We start from the raw sequence: 17,689 nt of genomic DNA on the forward strand, positions 1-17,689 counted from the left end.
ACAGATGGCTGGGGGGGGAGGGCTTGGTGGGGGGACATAGAGGGAGACAGGAAGACAGACTGAGAGAGGGAGGGGAGAGACAGAGAAGAAACAAAAACAGCAATGGCGGGGGGGGGGGAGCCCGAGTAACACTCATTTGTGCACGCAAACACACATAAACGTTTCCACACATGAACATGCTGACCTCCTCCCACCCACCCCCTGTTCAGGGGGAGGAGTCTGTGTAAGAGCCACACCCTTTGTCCCCCCACCCCACTGGAATGAGTGTTCGGCTGCCTCTTGGCAGGGGAAGTGGTCCCGGAAGGGAGGGAGCTCTAAAGGTAGGGGCAGGAGGCATTGGGGTGCAGCCCTGGACTCCCAACAAACCCTGGTTTGCCCCCCCCCCCCCGTAGGGGTGGGGGGAGTTCTCTCGGGGCCACCCCAATCCAGCTCCCAAAACTCAGAATCCTCTAATCTGACGTCCTTCTCCTGCCTCAAGAACATGGCTGTCCGTGGCTCCAGGGGCCCACTGTTCCCAGAAGGGGTCTGGGTGACCGTCCCAGAAAACCCCGGCTACTCCAGGGCTAAAATCTGAGGCAGGGCTGAAGATGCCAAAGGAAGAAGAAATCTGCCCCTCCTCCCCCAATAGGTGGCTCTAACTAAAGGCTGAGGGGCGCTGGGGGGCTCCTCCAACCCACCTGGTTAATGGACAACAGCCAGGCTCCCCCTCCCAGCCACCCCCATTCTGTAGTGCTATTGACCTGTCATTAGTTATCCCATATCCAAGGTCACCAGGGCTGGTCCAGCCATAAATCACCTGCCGTGGGGTGGGGGGCTGAGAGTGAAGGTGACAGGCACAGGAGAGCTTCAGGGATATTGGCCAGGACCACTGGCCTTGCCTGGAAGAGAGGGGGCAGGGGGCCCTCATCGGCAGAGTGGGAGCCCAAAGCAGCTCTCCCCAACCCCCATCTCCTTTGCTCTTTCCTCTACCTCCCTTTCTTCTCTCTTCCTTCCTTGTCCCTCTATCCACCATCTGAAGCTAGCCTAGGTTGGCGACCCATCAGTAAACGTGTTTTGCCTGAAGGAGAGGAAGAGGCAGAAAGGGGAAGGGCCTGGCTACAGTGGTCAAGCTCACCTTGATCCCTGAGCATTGAGAAATGGGGACTATTCCTAGACACAAAAGGGGAAACTGAGGCTAAAAGCCTGGGGTGGCCCTTCATAATCTCTGGCTCCTCTCCCTTTGTAGCCCCTCTTTCTTTAGTGTCCTCACACTGGGGGAGGAAAGCAGAGCTGGGACAGACGCTCCTCCTCCATCTAAGCCTCTTTCCCCAGGTCAGGAAGGAGAGGGGGGCCTCACTGCAGTTCAGAGGTGGAGAGGGGCCAGAACACCTCTCCTGCCAGGAGGGAGAAAGTCAACCCCACCCTAGGCAGGAACTCGCTACCCCAGCTCAGAGGCACAAGCCGGTGTCTTCTTCGGTCCTCGGGTTCCCTCTGCTGGCCTTTCCCTGAGATGCAACTGCCCTTCCCTGCTCCCCAAACCCAGTTTCCCTCCCCAAGAAGCCACCAATGAGCGCACCCTGACCCTGGGTCACGTTGTGGCCTTGCCCCTCCAGCCATGCCCACACAGACCCCACTTTCCTGTCCAATACCTGCTTGGACCAGGGGCAGGAGTGACGGCCGATATTTCTGCTCTTTCATAAATCCAGGCCTGAGAAGGAGAGGCCCAGCTTCTTCAATGGGAATTTATTTTCCAAATAAAAACAGCACCACGGTGGCCCCAGAACCATTCCCTTCTCTTCAGGAAAGCTCTGGTGCCCTGCCTTCCCCTGGCACTTGTGTGAGAAGGTGAGGAGATGCCAGCCCAGCCATGTACCTTAGAGGGGGGTGAGGAACCCTCTCCCCCAAGTTCTTAGAGCAAGGAACCCAGGAGCTTGACCCTGAGGCCAGGAAGCCTGGGCTGGTGGGCTCAGAATGGGAATAAGGAAGTTGTGGCCAGCAAGTCCCTGAGCAAAGCCCCGAGAATGACTGGAGTTCTCCCCTTGTGTAAGGCAGATCTGGAAGAGGACAGAAGCTGTCCCTGGGCATGCCTGGAATCAGGATGCTTAGGTCCCACAGAAGTTGGAGGCAGCCCCAGGCCAGCTGGGGTGACCCGAGAGTCTCCCTACCTCAGCATCCCCTTCTGTGAAGAACAGTCTGAGGAGGCAGCTCTGACTAAGAGGTTAGGGTGCTTTGGTGCTCTAAAGTGCTGTGTTTTGATGTTCCCTGAGGTCTGGTCTTTGTTCACAGGGTACAAACATTCAGAGAAGACATCCTGGCCTCATCCAGATGCTCCTCACGATCCCCAAGGTCCTCCTCCAGCCACCTCCACATTCGCTCCAGCAAGGCCTCTGTGGCTGGAGTGTCCTCCTGTCCCAGGGAGAAGAGGTCACCTCTGTGGAGACTGCTGGTCTCTAGCTCTTACCAAGGCCACAACTCAGCCCCTTTCCCCTTCCCCCTAGGAGAGCTGGGTCCTCTCCTCTTGTGCCTCACTGCCAGTGCCCCCAGGGAGGCTGGGGAACTGCCTGGGGAAATGAAGGGCCCGAGGTGCCCACGGTCACACAACTAGCATGTGGCACTGGCCAGATGTGAGGGCAGGTCTCCAATGCTAAGGCCTTTCCTGAGGGCCTGGAGGGGAGAGGAGGGTGAGGGAAAGGCTAACAGGTACCTGTGGTGTGTTCCATACCAGCTGGAGGGCATTTCTCAAAGTCTTTCTAAAGACATAAGGTCCTTCGTTGCTGCTGAGTCCACTGGGGTCAAAACGGATTCCCTGTTGAGGGGGAGGGGAGTGGGAACAGCTCAGAAATCAGGCAGGGGTCTCCTGTAGCTCCCCTTCTTCATGGCCAACTGGATCTCCCTCCCCAAAACCAGGGTTCAAGAGACAGGGATAGAGAGACAGGGAGGACTCCAGGAAGCAGCGATACCTGGTGGGTATGAAGCAGGGCTGAGTTCACTTCCTCCAGCTGCAGGCCTTGGTGTTGGCAGAACTGTAGGAACCTCAGGACCTCCAGGAGGCACTTCAGTCTGTCCAGCTGCTGAGCTGCTGGCGGCCACCCCACAGCTGGGGCGCAGGAGACAAAGCTGACCAAGGGCAAAGGAAGCCCCAGTTTCCTCCCATTCTCAGTCTGAACAACCCAAGAGTCCCCCCAAAAGTGGCTCATCTGAGCCCAGCTTTCAACGTGTATGCGCTTGTTCAGAGAGACACCCCTCCTAAAACTGTCCCACTTTCCAAGTCCATTGGAGAGTTATGGAAGGAACAGGCCTCAACTTATCAAAGTGGCTTTCTTATCTGCCAGCCAGGGCAGAAACAGTAGGGAAAGCCTTGGCTCTGGAGTCAGAAGGTATAGTTGGGGGGCAGCTGGGTAGCCCAGAAGATGGAGTGCCAGGACTGGACATGGGTTGGGAGGTCCTGGGTTCAAAGTTGGCCTTAGATGCTTCCTAGCTGTGTGACCCTGGGCAAGTCACTTAACCCTGTTTGCCTAGCCCTTGCTGCCCTTCTGTCTTAAAGTTGTTACAAAGACAGAAAGTAAGGGTTTCAAACATAAATCAAAAAAGAAGACAAATTTGAGTTCCAGTTCTGCTCTCTCCTCATCTAGGGAGCTGGAAGGAGTCTCCCTGCCTTCAGTGAGCCTCATTTAGTATATGGGAATTATTAGTTCCTCCATCAGTTGGCTGTGAGGACTGAATGAAACACAAAGTGTATACCTATGAGTACCTACAAACATTTGTCAAACACCCAATGGGCTCTTATTTCTACTATTATTTGGGGGTCATAATGGGGGTGACTTGCCCAGGGTCACACAGCCAGGCAGTGTCTGGGTTCATATTTGAACCCAGGACCTCCTATCTCTAGACCTGGCTCTCTAACCACTGAGCCACCTCACTGCCCCCTTTACTATTATTCTTAAATTGAAACTGAGACCCATAGAGGTCAAAGGACTTGCCCAGGGCCACACAGAGACAAAGCTAAAGACATAAGAAGGTCTTTTGTTGCTGCTGAGTCCACTGGGGTCAAAACAGATTCCCTGATGGGGCCACGAGGTAGCCCAGTGGATAGAGCACACCAGACCTGGAGCTTGGAGAACCTGGGTTCAAATGTGACCTCAGACATTTCCTACAAAAACTTTTCTGCTGGGAGAGGTGGGTGGAAACAGAGCTCAGGGATGGGGAGGAAAGAGAGGGGGAGAAGCTGCTCACATCTCCCCTTCTTCCTAGCCTAAGGACCAGAGTCAAAGCCATTACTAAAACCCAGAACCCTTGACTGCCAGTCCCAATGTTCCTATACCAGATTTTCCCAAAGGTCCCCTGTCTAAAACTGAAACTAAAAAACAAGCAAGGAGCAGCAGGGTGGCTCAGGGGATTGAGAGCCAAGCCTAGAAGATGGGAGGTACTGGGTTCAATTCTGGCCTCGGACACTTCCTAGCTGGGTGACCCTGAGCAAGTCACTCAACCTCCACAGCCCAGCCTTAATGCTTTAGACCCAGTATGGAGTCTAAGACAGAAGGTAAGGGTTTAAAAACAAAAACAAGCCTGTTTCTCTGGAAAGGAGGAGAAAACTGAGAAGAGAGCAGGCATCCCTGAACTCTCTTCAGGCTTCCCAGCTTTGTATGCTCAGCTCCTGCTAGATTTGCCATCCTAATATTCTAGAAAGGGGCCCGGGGTTAGGGAAGAGAGACAGTTACAGGATGGAGGGTCAAGAGGGCCCCCCCCCAAGCCCTTGTGTGATAGCCCCAGGGGCCAATTGTGTGCTGGCACCCAAGAGCCCTCCATGTTCTCAAAGCCAAAGCCTCTGAGCTAGGGACGGGGAGGGGAGGCCTCAATGGTCCTGAGACTCCTCCTGTGGCCCCTCGGTGAGCTCAGAAAGCACCTGGGGATCCTTCCCCACCCCCATCCCCCAAGCATCTCAGGACTACAGCGTAGGGGCTCTGCCTCCTCCCCAAGCCTCCCCCTTACTTAGAACTCCAGGGTCCTCCATAAGGTAGAGCAGGGAGCCCTGTCGGTCATAGAGAACAACGTAGGGCACCAGCAGCCCCGGCCCGGGGGGGAGGAAGAGAAAGTGATGGAGCATCTTCTGCCAGTCCGAGACCACGGGCACCTGGGGAGATCGAGAGGAGCCCAGAGGGGCTGGGGGGGGGGTCACGAGGAAAGACCCCGGGCTGCCATTCCTGGGGCGGGATCCCAGAAAGACGCCGGGGTCGGAGAGAGAACTGGGGCATGGGAGAGAAACTTCCCCAAGCCTTTTCGGGGCAGCAGGGGGCCCCGGATTGCTCTGCCCCAGGCAGGCGCGGAGGGGCAGGAGCCTCCGGCTTGGAACTTTAATCACCCACCAGCCCCACCGGCCACTCCAAGGCTAACCATAAACGCTGCCCACCCCCTGCACCTCCTCCTCCCCCAGGTGTGGGGGCCGGGGGCCGGCTAGAGTCTGCCGACTCTAACCTGCCGCCTCCTCCCCCTGCTCTGGGTAAGCAGTCAGTCAGGGCCGCATTCCCGGGGGGCGGGGCTAGAGAGGGAGGGAGGGGAGCGGTGGGAGGAGGGAGGGGCCGGCCATGCTCTCCACTCACCCCCACCCCCACCCCCGCCCCAACTCCTCCTCCCTCCCTAGCGCCGGTGCGAGGAGGAAAATGAATGAGAATTTATCATGATTAGGCAAATCCGGCAGGGGCGCGATTCCGGGGGAGGCTAAAAAGATGAATTTCAGCGATAAAGTTAAATAAGGACGGAGCGCCCCCCCCCTCCCCTTCCCCCTCCGCTGATCTCTCTTCCCACAATTTATGAGCCGATTAGGCGGAGGCTGCAAGTTCCTGCAACTTCGCTAAGCGGCCCCGCTGTTCCCAGCAAATTAATTAACCGCGGGCTGCGCTTGGCAAAGGAAAGGAGGAGCCGGAGCCGCAGCCTCTGCCCACCCCCTCGGGCACCACCTCGCCCCACAGCTCCGAGCCTCCGGGCATTATTGTAGCACCTGACCCCCAGGGGGTGACCTCGTCCCGGCCAGGACCTCGGGGACATACACACACTGACGCGTTTCAAAAGCGTGCACGGGGCAGCGAGGTGGCTCAGGGAAAGGAAAGCCAGGCCTGGGGACAGGGGGTCCTGGGTTCAAATGCGATCTCAGACAAGTCCTGGCTGGGTGACTCTGGCCAAGTCACTTAACCCCCCATTGCCAAGCCCTCTTCTGCCTTGGAACCAAGACCTAGTATTCACTCAAAGTCGGAAAGTAAAGTCTGTTGAAATCCCAAACCCAACGCGTTACTAAATGCCGTAGCTGGCAGGGCTGCAGAGAGCATCCAGTCCTACAGTCTCATTTCTCCGGGGAGTCTGAGCTCCCGCCTTGTGCAGTCGGGCTTCTGAGCTCATCCCTCCACTCAAATGCCTCTCTTAGAAGGTGCCAGGGATCACTGAACCCAGATTTGACGACTTTCGCTCAGCCTTCAGGCGCATTTGGCCACCTTCCCCCTCCTCCCTGTGGGGCTGCTCCTTCTGTCTCCGGGAGGGATTTCCAACCATGTCCGGCTCACAATAAAGCCCTCTTTCCCCTCCACACTCTCCCTTGGTGACTGCCTCAGCTCCCAGGGGCTAATTATCATCGATATGAAGATGACTGACTCCCAGTGGCCCATCCAGTGGCCTCTGGACATTTCCACCTGCTGCTCCATTGGTACCTCGGAATCCACGAGTCCAAAACAGATTTAACTAGTGCTCTGCATCTAACAAATGTTTGTTGACTGACCCACCTGGCGTGGTTGTCATACCCAAAGCGTCTCTAACAAACATACATATACATGCATGTGTCTACATACATGGGCACCTACGTGGCACAGTGGATAGAGCCCTAGGGCTGGAGTCTGAAAAGCTCATCTTCCTGAGGTCAAATCTGGCCTTAGACCCTTACTACCTGTGTGACTCTGGGCAAGTCACTGAACTATTTGCCTCAGTTTCCTCATCAGTCAAGTGACTGAGAGAAGGAAATGGCCACTACTCCAATGTCTTTGCCAAGAGAACCCCAAATGGGGTGATGAAGAGTCAGACAGGATTGGAACCACCAAACAATAACAACAACCAGGACCACTTTCCCAGCCTCTTAATCCCCCTGCCAGCAGGCCATGGGAAGTCTCCCTGCCTGCCATTGGAGTCAGTAGGCTGTATGGCTATAAAGGAGGCTTTATAAGGGAGTTACGGGCCTGATGGGTCCTCAGACCCATCTTCTTACCTTCTTCATCAGCATCCACTCGCCAGTAACACGGTCTCGCACTCGGAACCAATGGTTGCTGAGCTGGGCAGTGACAAAGAAGTGGCGGCCCAAGGAGTAGTAATAGAAGAGGTTGGAGCCAGGGAATGCCATGCCTAGCTTCCGGCCATTCCTCTACAGAGGGAGAGAGAAAGAGAGAAACAGGTGGGGATGGAGGGAGAGACAAAGGGATGGGGACAAGCAGACATATCCATACAGATTGAGACAGAATGATGGAGGGAGGGAATGAGAAAGGGGGAGGAATGTGAGTCATGAAAGACAGAGAAAGGGAAACACACACACACACACACACACACATTTATATACTGTCAGGAGCTGCTAGATGGCACAGTGGATAGAGTACTGGGTCCGGAGTCAGGAATGTACACCTACCTGAGTTCAAATCTGGCCTCAGACACTTACTAGCTTTGGGATCCTGGGTAAGTCACTTAACCCTTTTGCTTCAGTTTCCTCATCAGCAAAATGAGCTGAAGAAGGAAATGGCAAAGCACCCTAGTATCTCTGTCAAGAAAACCCCAAATGAGGTCAATAAAGAGGGAGACATGATGGAAAATGGACCGACCAAAAATATATGGAGAGAAAAGGGAGGGAGGGAAGAAAAGAGAAAGAAAGAGGAGAAACTGAGAGACAGACAAAGGCAGAGCTACCAAGAGAAAGGAGACTGGACTAATGAGGCATTTTAGGGACTGAGAGATCTCATTTGGACAATAACACGATGCAGTGAAAGCTGCACTGGGTTTGGGAGGAGGGTCTGGGCTTGCCACCTACCTGAGTACAAACTCTGTTACCTCTCTGCCCTTCGGAATTCTTGGCTATAAAATGAAAGGGTTAGACTGGATGACCTCGAAGGGAAGAAAATCCCAAATGGGTCAGGAAAAGACAGACACAACTGAAAACGACAAAATGATAACATGGATTCCAGCTTCTGAGGTTCTAGAACTGGATGATTTCTGGGAAGGACCCAACGCTGCTCAGGGGGCTGAGGGAGAAGAGGTATTTGTCCATATTAATACTAAAGCGTAAGAAGATGGATGGGTATGGAAAGGGAACATGAAGAAACAATGGGAGTTTATGATGAGAAAACTAAGTTTTAAAAAATTTCCTATTTTTTTGAAACCCTTAGCCTCCTTCTTAGAACCGATACTATATATTGGTTCCAAGGCAGAAGAGCAGTAAGGACTAGACAATGGGAGTTAAGTGACTTGCCCAGAGTCACACAGTTGGGAAGTGTCCAAGGCCACATTTGAACCCAGGACCTCCTGTCTGAAGGCCTGGTTCTCTATTACCCCTAAAACTGTCTTAAATTTTTTTAATTGTCTTAATTAAAATCTGATCTTCCACAAGAAGTTTTTCCCAGTCCCTCTCGAGTCTCATGCCTTCCCACTCTTATTTGCTTCCAACTTATCCTATATAGAGTTTGTCTATATATTTGTTTGCATGTTGTCTCCTTTGTTAGCTTGTAAGGTCCCTAAGGTCAGACTATTTTTTGCTTCTTTTGGTATTGGGAGAAGGCTTAACACAGGCCTGGCACATAACAGGAGCTTAATAAATGTTGACTTATTTATTGACTGCCCATCTGATCTTGTTTGTCTTCCTTGGCTAGCAAAGCTTTTCTGTTGGTGAGTGGTAAGAACTAGATGGCAGAGATTAAAAAAAAAATTTTTTTTTTTATGGCTTAGATGGATCCAGGGCAGCTAGGTGGACAGTGGATAGAGAGCCAACCTTGAGGTCAGGGGACCTGAGTTCAAATCTGGCCTCAGATACTTACTAGCTGTGTGACCCTGGGCAAGTCACTTAACCCTGATGGCCTCAGTTTCCTCTTCTACAAAATGAGCTGGAGAAGGAAATGGCAAAACACTCTGGTATCTTTGCTAAGAAAACCCCAAAGGGACAGCAAGGTGGTTCAGTAGACTGAGAGCTAAGTCAAGAGATGGGAGGTCTTGGGTTCCAGTCTGGCCTCAGACATTTCCTAGCTACATGACCCTGGGCAAGTACTTAACTCCCATTGCCTAGCCCTTATTGGTCTTCTGCCTCAGAACCAATACACCATATTGATTCTAAGACAGAAGGTAAGGTTGGTTTGTTTGTTTTTTATAAATTGGCCAACAAATAAATAAATTTTGGAGGAAGATTTTCTGGGGCCCAGGAAAATCCCTTTAGGAGGTATGTGGGCCAGAACAGAGGGGGTCAGATATTCAGCCCACTGGCTATATGCCCCCCTTAACATCCTGGAGTGCAGCCTGAATCAAATTAAAATGTAATTGGGAAATAGTTGACAAAATAAATCAAAATAGAATAAAACATAGATAATGTTAATATATGGTTTTCTACGTGGCCCTGCTGTTTCTGTTTAAGTTTGGCATAACTGAACTAGAATAGAACCTTTCAGCAGACTAGATTTAAGCTTGGAAGTCACCCAGATTCTTCCTAAACACATTTCTGATAAGCTGTATTTTGACTAGATTTGCAATTTCATGCATGTAGGGAAATGACTGTATCATCTTCAGCAAATTATTTCCTGTTCTTTGACTTAATAGACTTAGAAAGTTGGCTGGGGGAGGCACTGAGAGGTATAAGAATTTGCCTAAGGTCACATGTGTCAGAAGCAAGACTTGAACTCAGATTTTCTGTCCCAGAAGTCAGTCCTCTATCCGCTGTCAGGACTGCTTCTCAATTTATGTTAAATTCAAATATTATTTCAGACTAATATTTTCTCTTTATAAATAAAGATCCTTCCTCACACTCACAGATAGCAGGCTGATATGGTAAAGGTATGGATATGGTAAAGGAAAGGAATAAGAAGCCTGGAGCTACAAGCATCTTCTGGTGGCAACATTCAGATACAGGCAGGATGTGCTGGAAGCCACCTAATCTACCCTGCTTGTAAGCTGATTGTTAAATGTCCAGCATTTATCCCTCAGAAATTAGCAATTACTCAGGTTTCTAGTTTTGTTGATTGTCTAAACTTAACAAAATGATAAGGATGCAGATTAAACTTAAAAGCATGTGAATATGCTGTTTCCCCACCCAGAGAATCCAGTTGTTAAACATTTCCCAGCACACCTCTGTATGGCTCCATATAGCTTGAGCTCAGCAAGAGTATGGTAGACTGTAAGAGAAGGATGACTGGCATTTGTAGAGAGCCTTCCATCAAATGTAGCCCCAGACACTTCCTAGCTGTGTGACTCTGGGCAAGTCACTTAACTCATGTTACCTAGCCCTTACAGCTCTTCTGCCTTGGGACCAACACAGAGTATTGATTCTAAAACAGAAGGGAAGGGTTAAAAAAAAAAAAAGTTGGGTTAGGGGGAGCCTTCCATCCATCCTCTCTCTCATTTGAAGTCATCTCTGGATAGAGGGATCTCTGTTCCTTGAAGGGTGGCATCTGGGGCTTTAATGAGTAGGAATGACCCCAACAAAATGAGGTCCTGGCACATAGCCGGTAGTATGGACTCCCCCTTACAAGCTGAGATCAGAGACTTCACAGGCAGGGCTAGGAGCACAGACAGTCGCCTGGGAGGGAGATCACTGCCAGGTAGGACTGAGCAGTAGATGGGGTAGGAGATGGCAGACTTCCAATAGAGGGAAGAGCCTGTCCCACGAGGTAAACCAGCCCCCAAAAACTTCCAAAGGCGCTCACCATCGTAAGGAAAGCCACACGCAACCCGGAGTGTTCCTGGCTACCAGCAGTCAGGGTAAGGCCACCAGTGGTTAGGGCCAGGCCAGAGTCCAGTAGAGTGAAACTGTGGCCGTCACTGTCCAGGAAGAGGCGTCGAAGCCATTCCAGAAGCATGCAGCCCGCCTCCCTTACCTGGCGCCCATAGCTATCTTCCACAGAGGGCTTTGGGGAACTGACCCAGCACTCCTGATCTGTCTTTGGCTTTCGAAAGTCTATTTTGCAGTCTTCCCCATTTAAACTGGCTCCACTGTCCACTGATCCAGCCTCCCCCTGTCCTGCTTCCTCTCCAGGTCCCTCTGAGGATACTCCCTCCTGCTCCTTTCCCTGGGGTTCAGCCCCTGGATCCAAGGGCTCTCCCTGCCCCCCAGGGATCACTCCTGTTGGGTCCTTCCTGATCATTACTTCCACAGGCCAGGGACAGGCCCGTGGAGGCTCCAGTGCCTCCCTGTGTAACACAGAGGAGTCACTAGGCAAGGTCCAAGGTTTATCCAGAGCCCAGGGCAGAGTAGTAGGAACAGGACCCAGTCTGGAGTCTGGGCTCAGACTGGGGGCCCCTGCCCAGGAGTGTGCTTGACCCCAGGGCTTCTCAGGTGCAGGGTCCCCCTTCAGTGGCTTCCGGTTTTCCAAGAAGATGGCCCCACTGGTACCCAGGCTGAAGGGCAAAGTGGATGTGAGGCTCAGGGCTTTAGAGCCAAAGGTGCCAGAACTGACCCCTTCCTTCTCCTGGTCCTGTGAGGTGGGACTCCCGGGCAGTGAGGGAGCAAGCAAGGATGGGCCAAGAGTACTCTCAGTCACTGGGGTCCTCAGAGTGAGTGGATGGGAGTGCATCCCCCCGGAAGGCAACAGATTGGCTGTGAGGTCCATGTCACTCTCCATGGTGATGGGGGAGCTGGTGTCTCTTGAGGCCGATTCTGGGCCAGGGAGGTTCAGGAACTTTGGGGACGATGGTCCCTCTCCCAGCTCACTGTTCCCAGGTCTGGTGGGAGAGATCCCAAGTCTCTGGTGAATGGCTGCCCTGGGAGAGGGGGAGTATTCCTGACTATCCCAAGGAGGACTTGGGAGAGCCTTGAAGACATTATTACTCGGGGGTGGGGGCGTTGGAGGATGAAACATCCATCTAGAGTCCAGGCTTTTGAAGCTGTGTCTCCACCCACCACCCTCCAGCCTGACATTAGTCATCCCAGCCTATGGCTCCCTGGAGCCCCTGTGGTGGGGGTTGGGGTTGGGGGAATACCCTGAGGAGCTACCAGAGATGATTCCTAGGAAAATTCAAGGCCCCCATATTCCTGTGGGCCCTGTCCCTCTGGCTTCCTGAGGTTCAGGCTCTCACAACTCACCGGTAGAAGTTGGATGGGGCATCTTGGTCTCCCTGGCTCAGCTCCTGAATCCCTGCAAGTGAGAGAGGCACATGATGGGACAAAAGGCCAGGATTCCCAATTTTGTGTGCTCCGTGAAGTCTTGGCCCAACTCTGGGGTCACTGGGGGAGCTTGCAGCCACCTCCCTGATCTCTCCCAGATCTCTCCCCTACCTTGTACCCCCGAGATGGGTCCCTTCCCTTTTCTCTCCCCCCTCTTGCACTCCAGTGTCCCAGGACAAGGGGGAGGGAGATCCCAGCTGTCCAAAGAAGGCTCTGAGCAGTGAGTGGGGAGGGTAGGGGAGAGGGGTGTCCTTACCTCTCTCCAGGGGCTGGTTGGCCCTGGACTCAGCCAGGAAGCACCGCAGACAGCCAGATGAGGGGGGCTCCATCATCCCTGGGCCAGCTCCTTCTGCCTCTTCCCAGACTCTGTGGGATGGGGGAGCTGCCCAGCCTGAGCTGGGCAGTGGATGGAGGCTGACCACTTCCACTGGCCCAGGGTAGCGGCCCTGCTAGACCCCACGAGAGGGTCTGAGAAACTTGTGTCAGGAAGTGTCAGATGGAAACTGAAAGTAAGAGAAGCATCAGGTCTGAGCATGTGCGGGCGGGGCCTGGCTGGGGGCCCAGGCTCTCCGGGTCAGGCCGGGGCCCTCCTCCCAGGAAAGCACTAGGGCAGCCAGAGCCTGTCCCTGCCCACCCCAGCCTTAGGGAGAAGGCAGGAGCCCCCCCACCCACCATGGTGCCACTGGGGCCATTTTACAGGCCTCCAAGGGGGAAGGGACAGCTCTCCTCCCCAGGCCCAGCCAGTTGAGCACTGTCTCCTGCCCCATCTGATCTAGGGCTTCCTCAATGAAGGGGGTCCTACACTCTCCCTATGGTTGGGAAGGTCTGGCCACCAAAAGGCTTTGGGAGAACCTTGACTGCTTTTGAGTGAGGATCAGAGGGTAAACAGGTGGAAGGGGCACCTGGAGCTTTTCTCTTTCCATCTCTCTCACCTATCTGTTCTCTTCTGGCTCCGTTCTGACCCTGCTGGGGCTCACATCTGAGACTGGGGGACAGGGTCCTGAGATGGGAGAGGCTAGACCAAAGACCTCCCCCAGAATCTAAGGGGGTCACTAGGTAGGGGGAGCCAAGGTTTTTTTCCTAGGGCCCCCTATCTAGGGCTGCTGCTGTCGGTGTTCTGCTTAGATGTCCCCCACTCGGCAGTGGAAATTCCCTCTCTGCATCCCACACCATCAAAGGTCCCCTCAAGAGGTTCTGGAATCAGTTGGGGGATCCCTAGGAAATGCCAACCCCAAATGGTCTGGTATATTAGGCATAAGGTAGGGAAAGGGGCCTTCCAACTAACACTTATTTCCTGGGGAGGCTAAGATGGAGAGCAGAATTATGGGCTCATGCTTCCTTTTAGAGGATTCCTACCCCTACCCCCAGCTAAAAAGGTTGGGGTGAGAACACAGGGTAAGAAAGGGAGAACCCCCAGATAAGTCATGAGCTCTGGGGCAGCATACCTTACTTGGGGTGGGCTTTTGGGGGCATGTAAGCCAGGGTGGGGGTGCGGTATAGGCTCTCTTGGGCCAGTGCCTCCCCCTCCAGTACCAGTGGCTTCTATTCTACTCTAGCCTGGAGTCTCCCAGAAGCTGCAGTACCTGGTCAGCCCAGCCAGGGCCATTGATAATTGGAGAAAAGGCTCCATCCAGTCGCCAGCCTCCAAGGCAGGAGAGCCAAGGATAATGTCTGCCCTCCTGGTAATGAGGGGTCTTCAGAGTCCCTCCACCATTCTCAAGGGATGAGCAGGCCATTGCTGCTGGCCAGCAGGGGTCACTTTAGAGCTGGCCCAGAACTTGCAGACTCTGGCTAATGAGAAGGGTAGAGGAGGGTATGGAATGTACCCCATCCCCCCAGGGGGTCAGCATTTCACAGGTGTGCTGCTCCCTGGGGAATGAAGCCTATCCTTGGTGGTGATGAGGGCGGGGATGGGGAATGCACAAGGTTCCCCATCCAGGTTGGCTGGGAGTGGAAAGTGGCAGTTTTATACTGGGGAATCAATCGAGGGCCCCTCAAAGGGGAGGCCTCATCAGGGCACCTGGTCAGCATTGGGGCCCAGATCAGGGAGAACTTGTCCCCTCATAAAGGACCTTTTAAGGCTCTGGGCACTTTGATGAGCCGCATTTGGTGAGTTAGCACTGTGGTGTGAATGGGGCCACCAGCCACCTTTATGGAGGAGGGGCCCTTTTGTTCCTACCCTTTCATGCTCTGCCCCTTTGCTTCTTCCCTAAAGATAGCTCAGATTTCAGGGGCCCAAAGTTGAGGGAGTTGCGGGGGGGGGGGGTCTATTTCCTTGTTCCTGGAATTCTAGGTGTCCTGAGGAAGGGTTTGGTATGTATGGCTGCCACCAAGCAAGATGAGGAAGAGAGAAGAGTCTTTGGTCTGCTCTCTACTTCTCCCAAAGGGCAGGGACCAACAGAAAAGGACAGATCCTCGGGAGTCCCAGAGTGATATCTTCTAGGTGGGACCCAAAGGGATAATCTCCAGTGTCCAACCTCCAGAACTCAACAAACATGTATTAAGGACCACATTGACATCCTTCTTGCCTCGCCTTCCCTGCACAGCACCTCTCATGGAATGGGGACTCAGTTGTGTGGAATGAAGATGTTTGTTGATCTTTAAATAAACTTTGGTTGCACTGATATCAATCTAGAGCACAGTGCTCTGGAGTACATAGATGTGGAACCAGAGTTGGAACGTTGGACTTGGGACATTTTAATGAAGTTCAAAGGATCGTTAGTGAATATCTAGAAAAGGGAAGAAGTAATGTCACCAAGAATAACCATGGTTTCACACAAGACCCAAACCTTACTTCCTTTTTTGATAATTATTACTAGAACGGTAGATTCCAGAATGCTTTAGTTTATTTATATTTCAGAAAAGTATGTGATAAAGACACCCACACCCACACACCCACCCAACATGCTATTCCTTTTTTTTTTTTTTAAACTCTTATCTTCTATCTTAGAATCATACTAAGTATTAGTTCCAAGGCAGGAGAGTAGTAAGGACTAAACAAACGGGGTGAAGTGACCTGCCCAGGGTCAGAGAGCTAGGCAGTGTCTGAGGTCCCATTTGAACCCAGGAGCTTCCAATTCAAGACCTGGTACTCTATCCACCAAGTTCCCTAGCTATCAGAACCTCCCCCCCCTTTTCTATTCTTAGTGACATGATAGAACATATGTGGCTAAGGCAAAGATGATGGTATTTAACACTGTGAGCACAAGAGGGAAGAAGCGTGTCAAAACAAGGTAAGAAAAACGACTGGGGGAACTTTAGTGGGCAGCTTTCTTCATTATAAGTAAACAGGGAGACATAACAACCAAAAAAATCAAATGTTGAGGCAACTAGATGGTTCAGTGGTTAGAGAGCCAAGGCTGGAGACAGGAGATCTTGGGTTCCATTGTGGTCTTAAGACACTTCCTAGCTGTGTGACCCTGGGCAAGTCATTTAACCCCAGTTGTCTAGCCTTTACTGCTCTTCTACTTGGAATAGATAGTTATCGATTCCAAGGCAGAAGGTAAGAATTTTTGTTTTTGTTTTTGTTTTTTAAAATCTAATGCCATTTTAGACTGCAGTAAGAGACATGGTATCCAGAACACAGGAAGTGAGCCACCTTCCTTCCCTTGTCAGGAGCACCTAAAGGACTGTGGTTGGCTATGAGGAATGCTTTTTGGAGAGGATGACAACAATGACTTGAACAGAATCCCAAGATGATGATGGTGTTTGAAATAGTTGTTAATGCCTAGCCTAAGAGAAGTCTTGGGAGTGGGGAGCGGGCAGTTTTGAAATGATGGCTTCCATCTGACTACTGGAAGGAATGTCAATCAAAAGAGGGATTGCATTTTTTTTCCTCCTTGCTCTGCCCCAGAGGTAAACCTAGAACAACGGATAGAAGATTTAGACTCTATGCAAGGAAAAACCTAATTAGCTGCTCCAAAATGGAATGGACCATCTTCACTCTATAATTAAGAAACTATCAAGCACCTACTATGTGCCTGGCACTATGCTGGGTACTGGAGATGCAAGGATTGAGTGTAAAACAACCCCTACTTGTAAAGTGCTTACATCTGAATAGGGAAGACAGAGTTCAGTACAAAGTAGTTTGGAAGAAAGGACAATAGCAACTGGGGTTGGGGATCAGGAAGGGCTTTGTGAAGAGGCTGGAACTTAAGCAGTTTTAAAGGAAGAGAGAGACTCCTGAGGCTGAGACAAGGAGGGAGTGTGTTTCAAGGATGAGGGATGATGGCCTAAGACAGAACCTTAGGGAACATCCACAATTAAGGGGTAACATATAGATATGATCTCTCTCACTTATTCAATCTGACCTCCTCTCCAGGACCACATTTGGAGTTTTCTTGGTAGAGATAATGGAGTGGTTTACTGTTTCTTTCTCCAGTTCATTTTACAGATAAGGAAACTGAGGCAAACAGGGTTTAAATGACTTGCCCAGGATCACACAGCTGGTGTCGGAGACAAGACTTTGAACTTTTTTTTGACTGTTTTTGTTTTTATTCTTGGTGCCTCAACAGTTTGTTTATCCCGCACACACTGGCCATCCCTCTTATCCTCCTGTCTGGACTCATACTCTGATTCTTGGACTCTGAGCTCTAATAGGGGAGCTTCTGCCATCCCTTGTCCCCTACCCAATGCACCAATGAGCTGCCCTCTCTCTCATTAGGGATCTTCAAATAAAGCCTGGGTGGCCACTATTTAGGAATGTTATAGAGGCAATTCCTTATCAGGCGCTGGATTGGACTAATAGAAGATGTCCTTTGACTTTTTCTTTTTTATTAAGTATTGGTTCCAAGGCAGAAGAGAAGGGTGAGAGTATTGGGATTAAGTGACTTGGCCAGGGTTACCCAGCTAGGAAGTATCTGAAGCCAAATTTGAACCCATTACCACTGGTCTCCAGGCCTGGCTCTCTATCCACTGAGCCATCTAGCTGCCCTTGTCCTTTAACTCCTGAGATTCAGCGTAGAGGTGGTAAAAGACAAATGCAGAGTTGCTATCTTCAGGATCAGAAGGACTATCCCAAAGGAGGTTGGACTTATTCCACGAAGCTCTAAAAAGTCAAACTAGGAACACCGGAAGGAAGTCACAGAGGAAGATTTTATTTCGACTCCAGAAAAAAGTTCCTAACAATTAAAGCTATCCTATCATGGAAGACTGTCCAACATTAGAGGGGTTTTAGGTGGCAGATATTCTACAAATAATAACTTACATTTCTGTTGTGCTTTCAGGTTTGAAAAGAGCTTCAGTACAACCCTGAGAGGTAGACTATCTTCATTTTACAGATGGGGAAGTTGAGGCCGGGGATCCCACAAGTAGTAAATGGCAGAGCCAGCA

At 51.6% G+C, this 17,689-nt stretch overlaps 1 protein-coding gene across 1 annotated transcript; it reads right to left on the reverse strand.

The window, feature by feature from the left end:
• Positions 1-1,710: 1,710 nt before the first annotated feature.
• LOC123234238 lies at positions 1,711-14,094 on the reverse strand. Its single transcript, XM_044660166.1, has 8 exons — positions 13,942-14,094; positions 12,615-12,807; positions 12,278-12,321; positions 7,223-7,375; positions 4,969-5,110; positions 2,940-3,076; positions 2,684-2,785; positions 1,711-2,385 (listed from the first exon to the last, which is right to left on the reverse strand). Exons 1-8 carry the CDS (start codon positions 14,092-14,094, stop codon positions 2,260-2,262), a joined length of 1,050 nt encoding a protein of 349 aa, XP_044516101.1. The 3' UTR covers positions 1,711-2,259.
• Between the last annotated feature and the right edge of the window lie 3,595 nt (positions 14,095-17,689).

The sequence above is a fragment of the Gracilinanus agilis genome, chromosome 2 (genome assembly GCF_016433145.1).
Source record: "Gracilinanus agilis isolate LMUSP501 chromosome 2, AgileGrace, whole genome shotgun sequence".
In the NCBI taxonomy this organism is placed as follows: Eukaryota; Metazoa; Chordata; class Mammalia; order Didelphimorphia; family Didelphidae; genus Gracilinanus; species Gracilinanus agilis.